General features: G+C 42.1%; 1 protein-coding gene across 7 annotated transcripts in view; it reads right to left on the minus strand.

The window, feature by feature from the left end:
* NEK4 (NIMA related kinase 4) overlaps positions 1-17,891 on the minus strand; it is a 37,960-nt gene extending 20,069 nt beyond the window's left edge. For 2 of the 7 annotated variants that reach the window (XM_073901347.1, XM_073901344.1), the window contains exons 1-11: positions 17,780-17,890; positions 15,482-15,748; positions 14,340-14,537; positions 13,798-13,905; positions 11,839-11,993; positions 9,825-9,966; positions 7,175-7,579; positions 2,381-2,530; positions 1,686-1,838; positions 1,002-1,068; positions 156-265 (exon numbers count right to left, since the gene is read on the minus strand). In XM_073901347.1, coding sequence (XP_073757448.1) covers positions 156-265; positions 1,002-1,068; positions 1,686-1,838; positions 2,381-2,530; positions 7,175-7,579; positions 9,825-9,966; positions 11,839-11,993; positions 13,798-13,905; positions 14,340-14,537; positions 15,482-15,595 — 1,602 coding nt within the window. In that variant the 5' untranslated portion in view covers positions 15,596-15,748; positions 17,780-17,890. Of the gene's footprint in view, positions 1-155; positions 266-1,001; positions 1,069-1,685; positions 1,839-2,380; positions 2,531-7,174; positions 7,580-9,824; positions 9,967-11,838; positions 11,994-13,797; positions 13,906-14,339; positions 14,538-15,481; positions 15,749-17,604 lie in introns of all 7 variants that reach the window. The other 5 variants (XM_025885132.2, XM_025885131.2, XM_073901345.1 and 2 more) reach the window with 4 other exon arrangements.
* Between the last annotated feature and the right edge of the window lie 3,601 nt (positions 17,892-21,492).

Genomic DNA, 21,492 nt, shown 5'->3' on the forward strand with positions numbered 1-21,492 from the left:
ATTATTCACCAGTTCTTTTCCTTATCAAGGTGAAAAAATATAACTTAAGGCAATGCTGTCCCAGAAATCAATGGAGCTGGCATTTATGAGGTTTACTGTATTAGGCTTGCCTGATACAGACCTGTCCCCCTCTTCCGTAGGACTGTATAATGTACCTGAGCAACAGTGCAGTCGGAAGACAACCATCGGGCAGGGGCGGGCTGGCCTTCTTCTTGTGGTTTCCCTGGCCCTGATGCACTCCGAGAAGCTCTCCTCACTGAAGGGCCTGAAAAAGTGAGCACCCCCAGCAACTGTTTGTGGTGGGCTGGCCTCAACAGAAGAGGGCTTTACAGCAAGTGCCAGCCTAGCAGTAACTCAGCATATTCATCATCACTCTTGGTGTCTGACACCTCAGTTTAAACCTCAGTTCTAGGTCCACCAGCTCTGTGACCCTGGTCAAGTTATGTAACCTCTCCAAGCTTCTGTGTCCTCAGCTGCAAAATGCAGATAATGCTGCCTTTCTTTGACAGTTACCGTCAACAGGAGATGAGATAACGCTCTTAAAATACTTCCCATAATGCTTGAGACATCATTCAATAAATAGAAACTGCTAGTGCTGTCTTTAGATTATAGAAATAAGGATGATCAGCCCAGGGCAGCACCATTCTCCCAGCTTCGTCTCTCTGTTTCTGAGAAGATAGCGCTTCCTGACCAGCAGAATCTGAACATGGAAACAAACGTTCACTCCATTTCCTGTCTGAAATCTTCCAGGAGTTAATGCCACTCAAAGTCCTCTTGCTCTCTTTTTAATATCCTCTTCCCCTGATAATACAATTTCCAGACCCAACAGCCTATGCTGATTTTTTTTTAAAGGCCTAAGAAATTTCAAAAATTCTTCTAAATCTGTTTCCCAAATGGATCACTGATGCTGAAAATTCTTCACACCTCACAATCAGAACCAAGGCTATATCCATAAGCCAAACCAACAACCTCCAATAGATGAAGGAAAGAGAAAACTTTACCTGAGGGGAACACTTCTTCCTGTGATTGCTTTAGTCGCCTCCTCTCTCTTGCTGATAATGGTCGATCCTTTTAAAGAGAGTTAATTACTTTCACCCCTACTCACTATTTTTCTAACAACTGCAAAGTTTGACGTATCATCCAGCACTATAGGAAAGGCCCTGCACAGGTCTTTAAAGGAGTATCTGTTTGAAACCAGTCCACATCACGGTTACAACTATTAGCTAGGAATGATCACAACCCTCATTTCTGGGAAGTACTCATTTTTGGAAGGGCAAATGAAAAATTTTGCATTTCTTACATTCAGAATCTACTTAGTTTCCTTAATTAAGTGGAAGTGACCATCCCTGGAACTATATTCCATCCACTTCAATAAAAGCTTCTGCTGAGAATAACAATTTTTGTCCCTCTGCTGTTTGGCAAAAGGCAGGGCTAAGATGTTTTGTTTTTAAGATTTTATGTATTTAGGGTGCTTGGGTGGCTCAGTTGTTAAGCATCTGCCTTCGGCTCAGGTCATGATCCCAGGGTCCTCGGGTCGAGCCCCTCATTGGGCTCAACCGAATGAGCCACCCAGCCCACCCCAGGTAAGATGTTTTAATACAAAACCTCACAACATATGCAGGATTTTTACAACCAAAAAATTTTATAAGAAGGTTGAAAAAAATCCAATATACACTCCCACAAACCTTTGATGATGACACCTCCCTGCTCCTTGAACAGCTCACAGCAGACCCAATGGCCACTCTATTTTGGTTTTCAGCATCTTCTTGTGTTAATGTGACATCCGTTTTTCCAACAGTGGGAAGAGAAGGCAAAAGTCGAGGAGCAGCCTCCTGGAACTTAAATAATTAAAAAGGGGGAGGTGGGAAATTATCAATTTCCTATACAGCCACCTCCAAAGTTCCCCCACCAGTAAGTCTCCTTTGTATTTGTTAATGATTTGCTCTCAAAAACTTCAAAACATTGCACTTTATTGGAAAGAAACTCTGCCAAAAGTGAATGACCATCTAAGAAGCTTACAGAGAGTGTGCTTATGAAAGTCACTTCAAGAAATGAGGTGTCAACATGATTTTGTGCAGAAGAGAGAAACTATTCATCAGTATAACACAGGCAGGGATAAGAGATTTATTCTTTGTTAGCTTGTTCCCTTAACTCTCAAGATGACCTGTTCATTTTTGCTGGGGAAGATAAAATCTTTACTCTATTTCTAACTCACTGAGATTTGAAAACTAATAGTTAGCATCTCCCCATTGCCACCCCTCTCCATATGTTCCCTGTATTTCTTATGTGCCTTTTTGGAAACTGCTAATCATTCTAAATGAAGTCTATTTCCCAAGCAGCAGAATAATGACTTACTCCACAGAGCTCTCTGCTGGCCTACCTGTCTCTCTTCCCCACTGTGCTCAGGCAGTTCTCTTTTCTTCTGTCGTCGCTGTCGAGAGAGGAAAGACTCAGAGCCGGAACTCTGTGACTGTAAACCTGGGTGGGTTCTATCTGGTTTTTCCATAACACATTCACCAGCAACTTGATCCTTAAAAATAATAAAATGAAACAAACAAAAAAGAAAACAGAATAATGAAATAGTCTTTTGAACTTCCAAATGGCCAAACTATTGTAAAATTATAACTGGAAATGAGAAGGAGGAGTGTCTTTCTCAAGATGCATGCTCATTTGCAGTGCTGAGAGGCAAAGACAAAGTGCTGACATCAGTTACCCACATATCCTGGCTTTTTTTTCTCTTTTCCCAAAGAAAAATAAGTACTTACTTTTTAAAAAATATTTATTTATTTATTTGAGAGAGAGAGAGAATGAGAGAGAGACCATGAATGGGAGGGACAGAGAGTCCCAAGCAGGCTCCATGCTCAGTGCAGAGCCTGAGGCGGCGCTCCATCTCACAACCAAGATCTCAACCTGAGCCGAAACCAAGAGTTGGACACTTAATCAACTGTCCCACACAGGTGCCCCAAAATAAATAATTATATATATATGTTTTAAAAAATTTAATAAAGATATTTAATAAAGATTAAATAAAGATCTTTATTCATTTGCGACAGAGAGACAGAGACAGCATGAGCAGGGGGAGAGGCAGAGGGAGAGGGAGAAGCAGGCTCCCCACTGAGCAGGGAGCCTGACCCCAGGACCCAGAGATCATGACCTGAGCTGAAGGCAGATGCCTAACCATCTGAGCCGCCACCCAGGAGGCACCCTCAAAATAAATAATTATTTTAATTACTCAGATTGTTATTAACCCGAAACTACTGATGTTTTCGATTTACATTTTTTATTATTATGTTAATCACCATACATTACATCATTAGTTTTTGATGTTGTGTTCCAGGATTCATTGCGCATAACACCCAGTGGTCCATGCAGAACGTGCCCTCTTTAATACCCATCACCAGGCTGACCCATCCCCCCCGCCAGAACCCTCAGTTTGTTTTTCAGAGTCCATAGTCTCTCATGGTTTGTCTCCCCCTCCGATTTCCCCCCCTTCATTCTTCCCCTCCTGCTATTTTCTTCTTTTTTTTTTAAACATATAATGTATTATTTGTTTCAGAGGTACAGGTCTGTGATTCAACAGTCTTACACAATTCACAGCACTCACCATAGCACATACCCTCCCAATTTAATTTTTTTTTAAAGATTTTATTTATTTATTTGACAGAGAGACAGTGAGAGAGGGAACACAAGCAGGGGGAGTGGGAGAGGGAGAAGCAGGCTTCCCACCGAGCAGGGAGCCCGAGGCCGGGCTTGATCCCACGACCCTGGGATCATGACCTGAGCCAAAGGCAGACGCTTAACGACTGAGCCACCCAGGTGCCCCTGATTTACATTTTTTTAAAAAACGTTCTTTTCTGGGGTGCCTGGGTAGCTCAGCTGGCCAAGCAGCTGACTCTTGATTTTGGCTCAGGTTATGATCTCAAAGTTATGAGATCGAGTCCCATGCTCTACATGGAGTCAGCTTGAGATTCTCTCTCCCTCTTCCTCTGCTCCCAGTTTGCAGGCTCTTTCAAATAAATACACACATAAAATCTTAGGGGGGAAAAAAGGACCTGAATAGATATTTCTCCAAAGTAGGTATACAAATGGCCAATAAGCACAGGAATAGATGCTGAACATCATTAGTCATTAGGGAAATGCAAATCAAAACCACAGTAAGATACCATTTCACTCACTAGGATAACTAGATAAAAAACCAGAAAATAGCAAGTATTGGTGAGGATGTGGAGAAATTGCAACTCTCATATATTGTTGGGAAGTAAAATGATGTAGTTCCTTTGGAAAACAGTCTTAGAGTTCCTCAAAAAGTTAAACATAGAGTTACCATATGACCCAGTAATTCCAATCATAGGTATATACCCAAGAGAACTGAAAACATATGTCCATACATAAACTTGTATAAGAATGTTCATAACACTGGGCACCTGGGTGGCTCAGCTGGTTAAGCGACTGCTTTCAGCTCAGGTCATGATCCTGGAGTCTCAGGATCGAGTCCCACATCAGGCTCCCTGCTCAGCAGGGAGTCTGCTTCTCCCTCTGACCCTTCCCCCTCTCATGTGCTCTCTCTCTCTCATTCTCTCTCTCTCTCTCTCTCAAATAAATAAATAAATAAATAAATAAATAAATAAATAAATAAAAAGAATGTTTATAACACTAACAAAAAAAAAAGAATGTTCATAAAAGCATTATCCATAGTAACCAAAAAGTGAAAACAACCCAAATGCTCATGAACTGATGAATGGACAAATAAAATATGGTGTATACATACAGTGAATTTATTTGGCATTTTAAAAAGGAATGCAAGGATGCCTGGGTGGCTCAGTTGGTTACATGTCTGCCTTCGGCTTAGATCATGATCCCACGGTCCTGGGATCAAGTCCCACATTGGGCTCCCTGTTCAGCGGGGAGTCTGCACCTCCCTCTACCCCTCTCCCCTGCTCATGGTTCTCTCTCTCCTCTCTCTCTCTCTCTCAAATAAACAAATAAAATCTTTAAAAAAGTAAAATAAAATTCCTTAAAAAAAGTAAAAAAAAAAAAAGAAATGCAATACTGGTAGATGCTACAACATGAATAAACCTTAAAAACATCATGTTAAGTAAAAGAAGCTGTCACAAAAGGCCATAAATTGTATGATTCTATTTATAGGCATACCTCATTTTACTGTGCTCCACTTTATTATGCTTCACAGATAACTGTGGTTTTTTTACGAATGGAAAGTTTGTGGCAACCCTGCAATGAGCAAGTCTATTGGCTTTACGTCTCTGTGTCACATTTTAGTAATTCTCACAATATTTCAAACATTTTCAATGGTACTGTATTTGTTATGGTGATCTATAATCAGTGATTTCTGATGTTACTATTGTAATTGTTTGGGGGCACCACAAACTGTGTCCATAAGAGATGGAGAACTTAATTGACAAATATGTGTGTTCTGACTGTTCTACCGACTGGCCATTCCCCATTTCTCCACTTCTCCTCAGGCCTTCTTATTCCCTGAGACACAACAATACTAAAATTAGGCCAATTAATAACCCTACAATGGCTTCTAAGTAAGTAAAAGGAAGAGTCAATAGATGTGGCAAACTTCACTGTCGTCTTATAGAAAGAAATTGCCACACTCACCCCAACCTTCAGCAACCACCACCTGCCATCAACCTCAAGGCAAGACCCTCCACCAGCAAACAGATTATGACTTGCTGAAAATTCAGAAGGATGGTTAGACTGTAGTGTAAATGTAACTTTTATATGCACTGGGAAACCAAAATTTACACCCTTTTATTGCAATACCCGCTCTATTGTGGTGATCTGGAATTGAACCTGCAAGGAGGTGATATACCTGTACGTGAAATGCTCAGAATAGGCAAATCCTTACAGACATGGTTGCCAGGGGCTGGGGCCAAGGAGCAATTATTATTGCAACTATTATTAGTGGGTATGGGGTTTCTTTTTAAGGTTATGGAAATGTTCTGGAATTAGACAGTGATGACTGTACAACTCTACAAATATACTAAAAACCATTGAATTGGTACTTTAAGAATTAGAAAACTAAACAGAAGAAAATGAAAGAAGTGAACCTGAATATAATTTGAGAGCCAAGCAGAACGAGCAGGACACAGAGTTTTATCCACAAAGTACTAAGAATTCCAGTGTCCAAAGAAAGTTTAAGACTTTAATCTAATGACTTTAAATGACAAGAGCATACTTGGACTTTTCCACAAAAACAAAAATTTATTTAAAACATTTGAATATAGGGGCGCCTGGGTGGCTCAGTCAGTTAAGCGTCTGCCTTCGGCTCAGATCATGATCCCAGGGTCCTGGGATCGAGCCCCACGTCCAGCTCCCTGCTCGGCGGGGAGCCTGCTTCTCCTCCTCTCTCTGCCTGCCTCTCCCCCTGCTTGTGCATGCCCACACGCGCTCTCTCTCCCTCTCTCTCAAATAAATAAGTTCTTAAAAAAAAATAAAAATTAAACATTTGAATATAAATGTATAAAATAGTTTTTATATATCTTAAAGATATGAAATATAAAAATATATTTAATAGATCAAATTTAAATATTTTAGATTATAAAAATGGTTAAAATACATCTTAAATATATTTTTAGATTATTTTACATATAAAAATGAAAAGGTAACCAAATGTTCTTTCTCTCCAATCCTCAGCTATAGCCATGTTTTATCTAACTTACACTTCTTTCCAAGTTCAAGTAGAAGTTAACCTTTCAATTTACTCAGAATAGTCTCTTAGTATCAAAATCCTTTTGCTCCTTTCCTTTTCTTCTTCTCTTCCTTCCCCTTTGGTTCCAACATATAAAATACTTTTTTTTATTCCTTAAGAAATAAGACCGATCACTAACTTTCCGAGCGCAAGAAAAAATGTGATGTTACCTACTTGGCAGAACTACCCATCCATGTGGAGGCCTAAGGAAGAGTGACAAAGAAATGGGAGAAAACATACAGATAGCATGCTTCTACCAAATACCCTACAGTGGGGCACAAGGCATCTAAGAATCCTGCGGGTCCTATCCTTTGGTTTCTGTAATGTTTAAACTGGCACACAGAATAACTGGTTTTCCTAAAATGCCAATTAGAACACAATAAACAACACAACTCACATCTTTGTAACCACACTTTCCAGTTTTCTCTCTGAGACCAGCACCTCATGCATCTCACTCACCTGGTCTTTCAGCTTTTGGTCTTTGTTGAGGGGCTGCAGAGGTCTCACTGGATCATTCCTTTCCCCAGTGACATCATCAGAGGACCATGCGGGAATTAGGTTTCTGGGTTGAGGGCTGGGCTTAGTGCCATCCTGCAGCTTCTCCTTCACTTGAGAAATACTGCATTTACTTTCTAGCTCATTAGAGGCATCTAAGTGTCTTGGCTGATTCTCCCGAACTAAGTCATCGCTCAGTGAATTCCTTCTTTCTGCAGGTAAGATGTCAATATTCACTTTACTGATGGTGGCTAACGATTCTGAGGTATTGCTCATGTCCGGTTTGCAGGTGTAGCCTTTCAAACTTGCTGGTGTCTTCAAGGGGCCAATGACTATGGGTTTCTCCTGGGATAAACATTTGTCTTCAGCCTGAGTGAAAATATGCTTCCAACTTATTACAGCACTCCTCATACCACTTAAAATTAACTCAAAAAAGGTACAGCAGGTTCCTCAGAAAGTTAAACATAAAATCACCATATGACCTGGCAATCTCACTCCTAGGTAAATATCCCAAAGAACTGAAAGTAGGACTCAAACAGATATTTACTCACCAATGTTTACAGGGGTTAAATAACCCCTAGCAGCACTATTCACACTAGCCAAAAGGTGAAAACAACCTAAATGTCCATTAGCAGATGAAGGGATAAACAAAATATGATATACACATAACAATGGAATATTACTCAGCCATAAAAAGGAATGAAGTACTAATACATGCTACAACATGGATGAACCTTAAAAACATGCTAAATGGAATAAACCAGACACAAAAGGACATAATGTATGATTCCACTCATCTAGAACAGGCAAACTCATAGAGACAGAAAGTAGATTAGAGGTTACCAGGGCCTGGGAACAGGAGGAATTGGGAACTATTGCCTAACGAGTACAAAGTTTACTTAGAGTGATGAAAGGGTTTTGGAAGATAATGGTGATGGCTGCATAATATTGTGAGTGTAGTTAAGGCCACTAAATTGTAGGCTTAGAGGTGGCTCAAAATGGCAAGTTCTGGGGTGGCTGGGTGGCACAGCTGGTTAAGCATCTGACTCATGGTTTCAGCTCAGGTTGTGATCTCAGGGTTGTGGGATCGAGCCCCGCATTGGGCTCTGCACTCATCGTGGAGTCGGCTTGAGATTCTCTCTCCCTCTGCCCCTCCTGCTCGTGCTCTCTCTAAAATAAATAAATATTTTTTAAGAATGGCAAATTCTATGTCGTATCCATTTCACCACAATAAACAGAAAATTTAAAACTTTTAAAATGAATCAACAACCTAAATATAAGAGCTGAAATTATAAAACTTCTAGGAAAAACACAGGCAAACATCATCATGGACTTGGATTTGGCAAGGAATTCTTAGATATGACATCAAAAGCACAAGCAACATAAGAAAAAAACAGATAAACTGGGCTTCATCAAAATTAAAAGCTTTTGTGCATAAAGGGACATTATCAAGAAAGTGACAAGCCAACCTATAGCATGAGAAGAAATACTCGTAAATCATGTATAAGGATCTACTGTCCAGACTATAGAAAGAACTCTTAGAACTCAACAACAAAAATGCAAAAAACCCAACTAAAAATTGGGCAAAGCGCTTAACAGACATTTCTCCAGAGAAGGAATACAAATGGCCAAGAAACTTGTGGGAAGATGCTATGTCATTAGTCATTAGGGAAACGCAAGTCAAAACCACACTGAGATATCGCTTCACATCCATTAGGATGGCTAGAATCAGAAAAGTAGAAAATCACAAGAGTCAGTGAGGTTGTGGAGAAACCAGAGCTCTTGTGCACTGGCTGGTAGGAAAGTAAAATGCAACCACTCTGGAAAGCAGTGTGTTGGTTCCTCAGAAAGTAAATATAGAACTACCACATGACCCAGCAATTCCACTCCTAGGTATATATCCCAAAACAGGAACCCAAAGACTTGTACCCAAATTTTCACACCAACAGCCAAAAGGTGAAAACAACTCAATATCCACCAACAAATGAATGGATAAGCTAACTGTGGTACGTACGTACAGTGGAATATTACTCAGACATAAAAATAGATGGAGTACTGATACATGCTACCTCAAAAACATCATGCTCAGTGAAAGAAGCCAGACACGAAAGGTCACATATTATGATTCCATTTATGTGAAATACTCGGAATAGGCAAATCCACAGAGACAGAATACACATTGGTGGGTTCGAGGGGCCGGGTGGAGGAGAGCATGAGGATGATTACTTAATGGGTTTGCAGTTTCCTTTTGCAGTGACGTGGAATGTTTTGGAACTAGATAGAGGTGGTGGTTGCACAACGCTCTGAATGCACTAAATGCAATTAATGGTTCACTATAAAATGGTTATCATGTTATATAACCTGCTTAAATAACCTATCGTTTTAATACTTTCTTTTTTTTTTAAGATTTTATTTATTTATTTGACAGAGAGAGACAGCGAGAGACGGAACACAAGCAGGGGGAGTGGGAGAGGGAGGAGGCTTCCCACTGAGCAGGGAGCCTGATGCGGGGCTCGATCCCAGGACCCTGGGATCATGACCTGAGCCAAAGGCAGATGCTTAACGACTGAGCCACCCAAGCGCCCCTTGTTTTAATAGTTTCTAAAATACATACCACTACATATGTCTTGGAGCCCTCAGAAGAGCGTGACTGGAGGGGAACTACTTTATGACTCAATTCAGCATTTCCAGAGACCACTGCAGCAACAGGCTTCGATTTAGAGTTGCCATTTTTAATATTACTTTTGGAGGTTTTTCTTTATGAGGAAGAAAAGAAAAAATTATTATCAGCATAGTGAAAATGAAAGGTTTTTACATATCTGGGAAATGTGTACATGTATTATAAAAACTGCTCCATTTAGAGAAAATAGTTTTCTAAAAACCAGGAGGCATTCTGCAAAACACCTGACTAGTACTCCTCAAAATCAATCAAGGTCATGAAAAACCAAGAAAGTGAGAAACTTGGTTGACTAAGGAGACAGGAGGACTAAATGTAATATGGTATCCTGGATTGGATCCTGGAAGAGAAAAAGGACATTAGTAGAAATACTGGTGAGGGCCAAAAAAAAGTCTGGAATTTAGTCAACAGTCAGGTACTGATGTTGTTTTCTTAGTTCTGACAAATGTACCATGGTAATGTAAGAGGTTTATGATAGGAGAAGCTGGGGGAGGGGTGTACAGAAACTCTCTGTACGATCTCTGCAACTTGTCTGTAAATACAAGATTATTCCACCATAAAAAATCAATGAGAAATGGGGCGCCTGGGTGGCTCAGTCGTTAAGTGTCTGCCTTCAGCTCAGGTCATGATCCCGGGGTCCTGGGATCGAGCCCCACATCAGGCTCCCTGCTCAGCGGGAAGCCTGCTTCTCCCTCTCCTACTCCCCCTGCTTGTGTTCCCTCTCTTGCTGTGTCTCCCTCTGTCAAATAAATAAATAAAATCTTTAAAAAAAAAAATCAATGAGAAATTACCTCATGTACAGAAGAACCAGCATAATCGTCAAGTTTCGCATGTTTGTAATTATACCACAACTGCTTTGCCAAGTTTGAGAGTTAAGAATGATTGGTGTGCTCAGCCTGGACTTGCAGAATAAAAGTGTACAGGATTATCCCCTTTAGTGTGACATTTCTACAACTGAGCTAACTAATCCTCTGGAGACTTCAACAGGACCATGAGACCAGTGCTTCGGAAGGCCAAAGGTCTGCTTGGTGCAAATTATAGACGGTGTAAATAAAAAGATGGGTTTTCTTTATCTCCTGGGGCCTCTCTAGTATTACTCTTAAATCTAACATGTCACAAGGCAGAGATCGTGCAGCTCTTAGATCTTGGAACAGCTATTTAGTGAAGGTAACCCCTGTAAGTCAAAGAAAGAAATTTTTCTCCTGAGAAATTATGAGTGAAGAGGGAAATTTATGGAAACTCTCAGAAATTTGAGTGCTTAATTTTTAAATGTGACTCACATAGTACATATAACAGGCTTCTTAGATAATTTCATTTTCATATGGTTTCTAAAACATATATCCTTTTGAAAGAATCGTACTTGATATGTCTTGGAACTCTTTGAGGAATGTTAAAGTGATTCTCTAAATGGTTTTCTAGATTTCTGATTTTAGCAATTAAGTAAATCTCAACACATGTCCTAATCATGCAATTTCCCTTTTTTTTTAAAAGATTTTATTTTATTTATTTGAGAGAGTGAGAGAGATAGCACAAGAGGGGGTAGGGTCAGAGGGAGGAGCAGACTCCCCGCTGAGCAGGGAGCCCGATGCGGGACTCGATCCGGCATGACCCGAGCCTAAGGCAGTCATTTAACCAACTGAGCCACCCAGGCACCCCTTCCTTCATGTTTAAAAAAGCTCACCACAGGGGCACCTGGGTGGCTCAGTCGGTTAAGCATCTGACTCTTGATTTCAGCTCAGGTCATGATCTCAGGGTTGTGAGATCGAGCCCACGTTGGGCTCTGCACTGGGTGTGGAGCCTGCTTAAGATTCTCTCTCCCTCTCCCTCTGCCCCTCCTCCCTTCTCTCTCAAAATAAATAAAACTTCACCATAAATTCTACATATGAGAATTATAGAAGCTACCTTCTTTTATTCATCTATTTAGCCACCTATTTGCAAGGGAATATCTTACGCCTTTGTGGCCTCCAAAAACAGAGAGATTTGGCGCTTTATGTAAGGCTGCCTCAGGATGCTCCTCACAGAGGGTCTTTCTTCAGGCCTTTTGCTCAGCATTGTTCTTATCAGTTCTGCCAGCTCTGGGCTATAATCTTTTGGCATTGGTGGCAGCTACAAAGAGAAATGATATCATAATTATGACTCTGGTCTTGTGAAGCAAAGTATAAGGAAAGAGTAGATGTTTCCCAATATTTCTTTAAAGTCATTGTCCACAGAAGCAGAAAAGAGCCAGCATACAGGAAGCTTACTAGTGTCCTGGTCATAGCAGCAAGTTGTGAGACTATAAAAGTTTATCTTTCAAACCAGCAGTCCCATCTGAGGACTCTCCTTCAGAAATAAAAGCATGAGTTCCTAAAGACTTACATACCAGGAAATTCACTGCAACATTGTTCTTGCAGTAGTAAACAACTGGAAACAACTTAAATGTCTATCCATTGCATAGCTTATGGTACATCCTTCTAATAAAATGTTAGGCAGCTTCTTAAAAAATATGACAGGTACTGAACTGGAAAGATGTCCCTCGTATACTAAGACAAAAAAGCAAGTTGTATACCAATATGTACTAGCTGATTCCATCTCAGTTACTCTTTAAAAGTGTTTGTGTGTTTATGTGCATATATACAGCCCGACTGAGATATATGCAGACAGGAAAATGCTAGGAAGGCTACGCACAAAATTCCTAGCAATGGTGATCTCCAGTGGATAGAAAAGATTAAAAACAGGGGAATTTCACTCCTTTCTTGTTTTGAGTCTTAAGTAGTGCAATTACAGGTATGTTTTACTTTGTGTTTTTCAATATTTTGAAATTAAGAAAGTGAGTCTTGGCATAATATTAAAATCAGTAGGTGGTTTACAGCTTTAAAACTTAATGGTGTGGGTGCCTGGGTGGCTCAGTTGGTTAAGCGACTGCCTTCGGCTCAGGTCATGATCCTGGAGTCCCGGGATCGAGTCCCACATTGGGCTTCCTGCTCAGCAGGGAGTCTGCTTCTCCCTCTGAGCCTCTTCCCTCTCGTGCTTTCTATCTCTCATTCTCTTTCTCTCCGAAATAAATAAATAAAATCTTAAAAAAAAAAACAAGAAAAAAGTTAATGGTGTGTGGGGCTCCTGGGTGGCTTAGTCGTTAAGCATCTGCTTTCAGCTCATGTCATGATCCCAGGGTCCTGGGATTGAGCCCCGCATCAGGCTCCCTGCTCAGCGGGAAGCCTGCTTCTCTCCCTCTCCCACTCCCCCCGCTTGTGTTCCCCCTCTCGCTGTCTCTCTCTGTCAAATACATAAATAAAATCTTTAAAAATAAATAAATAAATAAAACTTAATGGTGTGTGGATACCTAACACTGCAGAGGACAACTAGCCTCATGGGAAGTAACATATAAGCGTGGTCACTCTGGTGTATTATACACATTGCTTTCTGCAGTTCTTAGCTGGCTACTTATAATTGTGATGATTACCAAAGGAGCAACACCTTCAAAGAGTAGACTGATTTTTATTTATTATTATCATTATTATTTTACATTGTTGCAAAGTGTCTTCTAATCACCAAGTACTGAGCAAGTTGGGAATGGAATGGGTACTTTGCCCAGAGTGGACTCATTTTAGATGGGGCTCATTTGACCACGGCTGCTCAGGAGAAGCTACCAATATCATCTCAGGGCACCTGAATATCCTGTGGTTACAAGGCAGTGGTTTTCAAAAAGCCAACTCTTCAGAACCATTAAGCCACCTTTATAAATTAGTATTAAAAAACGATCAATGCCTTCTCTTTCTAGTTCAACCTTCTCCACAGAAGGGGCCTACTCTTCTTATCTATCCCCCTGACATCAACGATGACTCACTTTTGCCAATAGCTACTTACAAAGCTGCATTAAATTAACCTTGCTTCAAATACTAAAAACAATTAGTTTCAGAATAGTCTTTACCTTTCCTTCAATAATCCGATAAACTAAAGAATTCATGTCTTTTGCATTGAAAGCATGCTTCAGGGTGGCCATTTCATAAACACAGCATCCCAGAGCCCAAACATCAGACTAGAAAAGAAAAATAGTAAATAATCAAATGTCAGAATGCCTCACTGACATTTTTCCTCTGAGAATAACAAAACAGAACAAAACAAAGCAAAAAAAACGTTTTCGGGGCACCTGGGTGGCTCAGGCAGGTAACATCTGCCTTCAGCTCAGGTCATGATCCCAGAGTCCTGGGATCCAGCCCCACACTGAGCTCTCTGCTCAGCAGGAGCCTGCTTCTCCCTCTCCCCTCTGCTGGTGCTCGCTCTCGTGCTCTCGCTCTCTCTCTCTCTCTCAAACAAATAAATAAATAAATCTAAAGAAAAAAATAAAAAACAAAAAACATTTTCCTCAAGCCAATTCTCAGAACATTCCTCTGACTTTCTATTTGATGGGTTCTGAAGTTATGAATACTGTCCTAGGGACAGGGTGAGCTGGCATACACAGCTCAATCCTACCTTATAGTTGTAAGGTTTGTTTGAAAACAATTCAGGGCTCATGTAGTAGGGTGTGCCAATGAGGGTGCTAGCCATGTCACAGTGGTTCTCTAACACTCGAGCAATTCCTAGGTCACCCACTTTGATGATGTTTGTTCTTGTTAGGAAAACATTTTGAGTTTTCAGATCTCGGTGAAGGATGTGTTTTTCATGTAAATACTGAGGAGAGAAATAAAACTTCATTAAATATAAAAACACTTACCTACTTACATATTCCTGACTTCTTACATACCATCAACGATTGCATGAGTGAAAGAGTTTCAGTCACCTAAATAACAAAACACTACTGTTTTAATCATCTCTAAATAAAAAGTCTGATTTCTAACTTTCCAAAGCAAGAAATTAAGTTCCATGCATTAATTTGCCCAGTATCTGTCCTTCACAACTATTCCCTGGTACCTTGACAATTTTACCATCTAGCAATAAATGGATCCAGTTAAAAATACCCTTACAAACTCCCCCTGAAGGGACAGACAACTTGTACAGGGTCAGATGCACACTCCCCTCAGACTCATGAAATCTTCAGCTTAATAATATTTTCAAATATAACAAGATCACTTTTATTTAGACAGAGTGTCTAAAATTTACACAAGGTCAATCCATTCTGGACATATCTGTCCAGATCCAGAGTGGTATTTCATAGACAGTCTCACATTTGAATATGTGTATATTCAAACACAGACATGTTTTGTATTTCCACTCACTCTGCCACAGCAGGGTTAAAGCCCATATCCCCATAGTTTAAGCATATTAATTAGCCCAACCACCTTTCAATATGACATAGCTGACCAGCTGATAACAGACATGGTCATTTTTTGCTTTCTCAACTCAGGGCCCTTAAAATTGATTTTGCTATGAATATTAAATGAACAGAGAACTGGCATCCCCTGCAAACTGAAATCCATGTCTACTTCAATATAGACATTGTTCATTCAGAAACACTCTAATGCTATAGTGAAAGGGACTAAGTCTATTTCATAAGTGGATTTTTTTTTAAATACATTTTTTTTTTCATGTAAGCATCTGGGGAAGCATTTTCCTAAAATCCACCTGCTATCCCCCTGTCACCTTGGAGCAAGTGGAATGCTGTGTCTGGACAGTACCTGCAGAGCCATGGCAATCTGAACAAACCATTCCACCACCTGACTCTCAGGCAGAAGCTGCCCCTTCTGTTCTTTGAGCTTTCGGTACAGATCACCTCCTTCGCAGAAGCCCATGACAATGTACAGCAGACCATCGCCTCCCTCCCATGACTCCTTATAGGTGACAATATTAGGGTGCTTCAACTGAGACAAGAGCTGAGCTTCCTGTTCAGCGGCTCGCCGCTCTCGGCTGGAGGCATTTCGGAGGTTCAGCTTTTTGATGACATACTATGGAGAAAACACGTGATTTTACAATGTGCAAATAAGCATACAGTTTTATAGGCTCAGAATATTTAAGGGTTCTCCTGAAATGGTCCTCAAAACCAACCTCCAGGAGCCTGTCAGACAACCTATTAATTTTGTTATTCGCAAAGCACAAAACTAGGGAAAAGATTTGCTCTAATTTACTGATATTTTCAACAGGTTAGACTTAAAACAGGCTGGAGAGTCACAAAAAATTTATTATACTTTCCATTTGCATTTTACAATTTCATTAATGGCTAAAAAATGAGTCCATGTTAACATACAACTGGATCAACCATAAAGCCTGTAGTAAAGATTCCTTAACCTCTAAGTTTCCCTTACAAAGGTATATAATATAAGGCTTGAAAATACATCTGCATGGGCGCCTGGGTGGCTCAGTCGTTAAGCATCTGCCTTAAGCTCAGGTCATGATCCCAAGGTCCTGGGATCGAGCCCTGCATCGGGCTCCCTGCTCAGCAGGAACCCTCCTTCTCCCTCTCCCACTCCCCCTGCTTGTGTTCCCTCTCTCGCAGTCTCTCACTCTCTCTGTCAAATAAATAAATAAAATCTTGAAAAAAAAAAATACATCTGCAGATAGAATGGATTCATAGATCACATTGGATACTCAAAGGGATCCATGGCCTAATAAAGTTAAAAATCACTGATTCTCAACATTAAAAATTACTCCCCCCTAAAAAGAAAGTCAATATCCCCTGACACCTTGCCCTGATACATTGCCCACAACCAATTATCAGTCCATACAGTTCATTAATCAACAAGGATATATATAAATGTGCTTTGTAAAGTGTAACCTACTGCTCAAATGTGAGGGGCTATTATTCCCATCAATACCCCATTCTCCACTCAAAAAATCCAATGACACACCCACCCCATTCCCCCTACTGCTACTGAATAAATCTCTTATACCTGAGTTTGTGTTCCAGGCAGAGCTACCAGCACTTGACACCAAGCAGAATAGGCTAGAGAGCCTTATACTTGGGAAGGACTTTTCAGCTTGCCTGGGGCACTGCCACTGTCTTGGTGTAATTATTAATAGCGCCTCCTTCCAGTCTCGAAATTGTCCCAGTTTGTATGATACGTTATATGGTCACCCTACTTATAAACCATCTTAGAGAACTGGCTCATCATCCTGAGGGTCATGGGATAAAGTGCTCTAAAGAAAGGAGTGACAACATTAGCTGTAAGTTTTAGAAGGATCACTGAGATGGCAATGAAAGTGATGGATTGAAGAGCGAGGATCAGCGGAAGCCATGGCCACAGCTCAGCTAAAGATTATGATGTCCTGGATTGGGGCGGTACCAGTGGAGATAGAGAAGAGGCCTGCTGGCTTAGTGGACAAATGAATGGGGGCAGTGGTGTGTATCAAGAATGACACCTGGATATGTCCAGCTGGGGCAAGTGGACGGTGTGTGGTCCTACTCACTGAAATGGGGACCATGAAAGGTTTGGCGGGAAGGTGATGAATTTTAAGTGAGTCCAACAGTCTCCAGGTCAGATGTATGGGAACCCTCATTCAAAGAGTAATACCTGCCAGGCGCTGTGTTAGATTGTGGGAATGAATGATCTCACGGAATTGTCAAGAGTGGAGAAGGTGTGTAGATCAAGCACAACAATTAATACTATCAAGGAGAACTACAGGGAGTGTGGGGCGCATCTTACAGTAAGGCCTGGCCTACTCTTGGTGGTATGGGACGGTTTCCCTGAAGAAGTGACATCCGAGGTGAGTCCCCTTCAGACCACCCGGAGCCTAGCCTTTGGACTGCGGCCTCGGCATATAGCTGCCTGCCCTCCACCCCCTGCCGGGCCCCAACCCCGCCGACCTGCCTGCCGTCCCGACGGTGCCTCACGAGCGTCACCTCCCCGTAGCTGCCCCTGCCCACGACCCGCAGGTAGCAGTAGGCGGCCAGAGGCATGTTCCCGGCGCCGGCCCAAAGCTGCGATGCGGCGGCAGCGGCGGCCAGGGTCGCGGGCCGCGACAGGAGACCCCGCTCATGCCCAAGAGGCCGCGGTGCTGGCGGCTGCTGAGACTGTCGGGCCCCTACGCGAGCTCGGAGGCTGGGCCCAGCGACGCCGCTGCCATAGCGATCCCGGCCAGCGTAGCCCCGCGCATGCTCCCGCGGCCCGGAAGCACCCACCACAGAGCCGAAGCGCCAGGCGGCCAGAGCGGTTCCGCCATCCAGGAGGACCCGCCATAGAGCCCAGGCTCAGGGCGGCCAGAGGGACTCCGCTGGTCCTGGCGCGCGCGCTTTCTGCTTCAGTTCCACCGCCGAGAACTTCCGGGTTGCCGAGAACAATAAACTAATAGAAGCTCCCACATATTGAACATGTACTTGATTTAAGCGCTTTGGGAAAATATTCGCCATTCGTTTTACAAATAATTTTATTAACCGCCTACCATGTGCCAGACTGACAGAGTACCTCTCTTCCTGAGGCTCCCATTCTAATCGAGGGATTACAGACTAGATTCTACAAGTAACATTTGTTGTATTTGCTTAATCACACAATGGTTAATGTATGCATCTAGCAATCCATCTTATTTTTTATGCATTTCAAAAGCAACGGAAGATATCAGTACACTTCACCCCTAGAAGCTTCAGCTTGTGCATTAAGAAATGCAAAGTACTCTCATAACTATCCAACCCCCTAGCACTGTGACTTGACCAAATTCTAGCATGGTTTTTAACAGCTTAAGGTAGTGTCCGTAGGAGGCCCCTCCTTAAAAGATCCGTGTGTGAAAGCTCAAAGCTGCCAAAGAGTTTATTATTTGATCCCACCGACATTTCCTTTCCCTTTCCTAGAGCATTTACCTAAAAGACCTCACAATTGTAAATCCTTCCTGTGTCTCTATTAGATATGTGTGTATCTCCTAAGATCCAGGAGCGCCTTTCTCAAGGACCTGAAATCCATCCCTTTGAAATGTAAGATTTGTCTACCTCCAAGAACCAGTTTTTGCCCAGTTGGGGGCAATATCACCCCTGTTGAGAATGGGAAATGTTAACAGAAATTCAACCAAGTAAATTTGAAGATCTAATTGACTTTATTAAGTGATTCATGAATCAGGCAGCATCCTGTCTAGCAAGTAGAGGGATACTCTAAGGAGTTGTTCAAAATGGAAAGTTTTTACTGGAAGAAAGGCAAGGCAAGGAAATTATTACTGGGAAAAAAAAAAGAGAGGAAATAACTTTCAGCTATTACTGAAAGTTTCAGGCCAACGTATCTTCTTTTTTGTGGGGAAGAGAATGGCAGCGTTTTTAATTGTACAGATGTCTCACTAGTGCCGATCAGGAAATTTCAGATTGACTGTTAGAAGGTCACATTCTTGGGTTTGGTTGAAACTATAATTAAGTCTTGGTTTTCTACTGGGGGTTGGTGACTCCATCTAGGGCTTGTTGTTTCTTTTTTTAATACTATTGCCCCCAGAAAGTTAATTCATGCTTTTTCTGGTTAATCCCCATTCCCCTCTTAGAGACAAGTACATTAGCATCTTTAGTACTTACATCAACCCTGTGAAGCTGGTACTATTATCATCCTCATTTTACAGTTAAGGAAATTGAGTCTCTGGGAAGTTAAAAAACTCATGCTAACAGAGAGAGTAAATTGGAGTCAGCATTGCCAACAAGGTTCTTTAAAATGGAGCCAGGAGGACATTGAGGACGTTGAGGAAATGGAGTTTATGTATGTCTTCTGTCTCAAATTTTCAGAATTTTTGCTGAATTCAGTTAAAAGCCAAGGCATCTGCTACATGGTAAAACAGACATAAATGGACTTTCTGCCTAACACTAGCCCTGGCAATCAATCACATATAGATTAGTGTAACTAACGCTATACCAGGAACAACCACATTTTGTTCAAAACAACTTGTGTAAGTGCCCTCTTTCTTCTTTAAAAACTCTGAAATTTGCCTCTCCAGAGTTGGGTTGTTTTTTGTTTTTTGTTTTTTAATTTTGGTGGAATCTGTGTCTCCCGGATTGCAATCCCTAAGAACCCAAATAAATGCACATATTTTATTTTGCAGCTTGCAATTTTGTCTTTCATTGGTCAACACTCGAAACAACATTCTAGAAGGCTTATGGCTCGCTCACTCCTAAAACCCCTGTATTTACTTGGCCCCACATGCCCTCAAGAAAGCTTCCTGGAAAATGACTCAGATTCCCTAGATGCCTTTCTTAGTCTTCATCCATCCCCTTTACCCTCAGTAGCCTCTGCCCCTCTTGTGAGTCCTCTCCTTTCTTGGTTTCTAGAACTTTTCTGGTTCTCCTGCTCCTCCTGTGCACTCCTGTTCTTTTGACTTCTCATGATTCCCTCAGGTTTGAGGGAATCTGCTCTCCGCTTTTTACCCCCTCCAACTTTCTCTTCTTCAAAACTATCATTCACTCTGCAGACATTTAGTATGGGCATGCATGATGCAAGGCTAGTGCCCTGCCCTGGAGGAGCAAAGTGAATAAGACAGACAAAGTCCTGCCCCTGTAGGGCTTACAGTTGAAGAGAGAAGTGATCATTAATCAATGAAGCGTGCTAATATGTTATCATTGCCACCTAAGGTCAGTGTCATGCTGAAAGGTCACCAGGCCCAGCCTGGGCATCCAGGAGAAGTTGTCCTAAGCAATCATTCCTTGAACTGAAGTTTGAAGGAAAATTTTTTCAGGCAAAGGGAGCACCATATGCTAAGGCTCAATGGACTTATTTTGTGACTTCACCTCCGCAGTTCTGTCTGTGAACTCAGCACTGGGCCAGCCCTGTCTACTTCAAGACCCCAACCCCAGGAGTTGACATGGGGCTGGCGGCACACAGCAGGTGTGAATGGAGGATGAAGTGGGGCTGATGAATGGATGAGTGAAAAAGCATCTGCCTACACAGATTGGAAAAAAAGTCTGTATGGTTGAAGCTGAGAGACCCGGGGGGGGGAGGTTGCATGGCTGGGTGAGATGGAGGGGTCAGCAGGGGCAGACCACTCAGGACCTGGAAATGTGTAAGATAGGGAAAGGTCTCAAGCAGATCAACATTTTTAAATGATGGCTCTGGCTACTGCCAGAGAGTACACTGAAGGAGTAGAGTGGAAGTGAGGGGAGCAGCCATGTGAGGTGAGAGATGAGGGTGGCTTGGGCTCAGTGGTGACTGGGCGAGTCACCTCTCCTCTTCATCTGTAACATGGGAGCAGTAACAGTACCCATCTCTTGGCGGTTAGCTGTGAGCAGTATATGAGGTAGGACACAGAAGATGTTAAGAAGACGGCCAGGCACTAGTCACTATTCGCTCTCCCCATACCCTCTCGCCTCCCCACAAGCCAGACAAATGTAGTTCTCGAAACTTCTATGGACCAAGCTTGGTGCTGGCCATCTCCCAATAGTCCAGTCTCAATCTTACCACATCCCTGTTCAAAAGATCTTTAGTGTTTTCCACCTAAAAGATGGGACCCTTTCAGACCTCTGTGCCAGGCTGGTCTCAAACTACTTCCGAGCCTCCTTCACCACCCTCTTCATCAGGTCCTGCTTCCATGACACAGACAATTGCACCTTCCCCAAGCATGCTTCACACCTACCCACCAACTTTCTCTCCCTGTCCTTCCTCCTCCCCCAGCCCAAGGGCTGCTCTGTTTCCCAGGCACCTCCTCCAGGGGGCTTCCCCTAAGCCCTATGGGAGTGAACTCTGCCTCTCTCAGATTACTATAGCTCCTTTGTGCTCCTCTTTAGCTTCTGACACTCCTGACA

This window comes from Callorhinus ursinus, unplaced genomic scaffold, assembly GCF_003265705.2.
Source record: "Callorhinus ursinus isolate GAN/ISIS: 27379988/994484 unplaced genomic scaffold, GSC_fseal_2.0 scaffold15, whole genome shotgun sequence".
Taxonomy (NCBI): domain Eukaryota; kingdom Metazoa; phylum Chordata; class Mammalia; order Carnivora; family Otariidae; genus Callorhinus; species Callorhinus ursinus.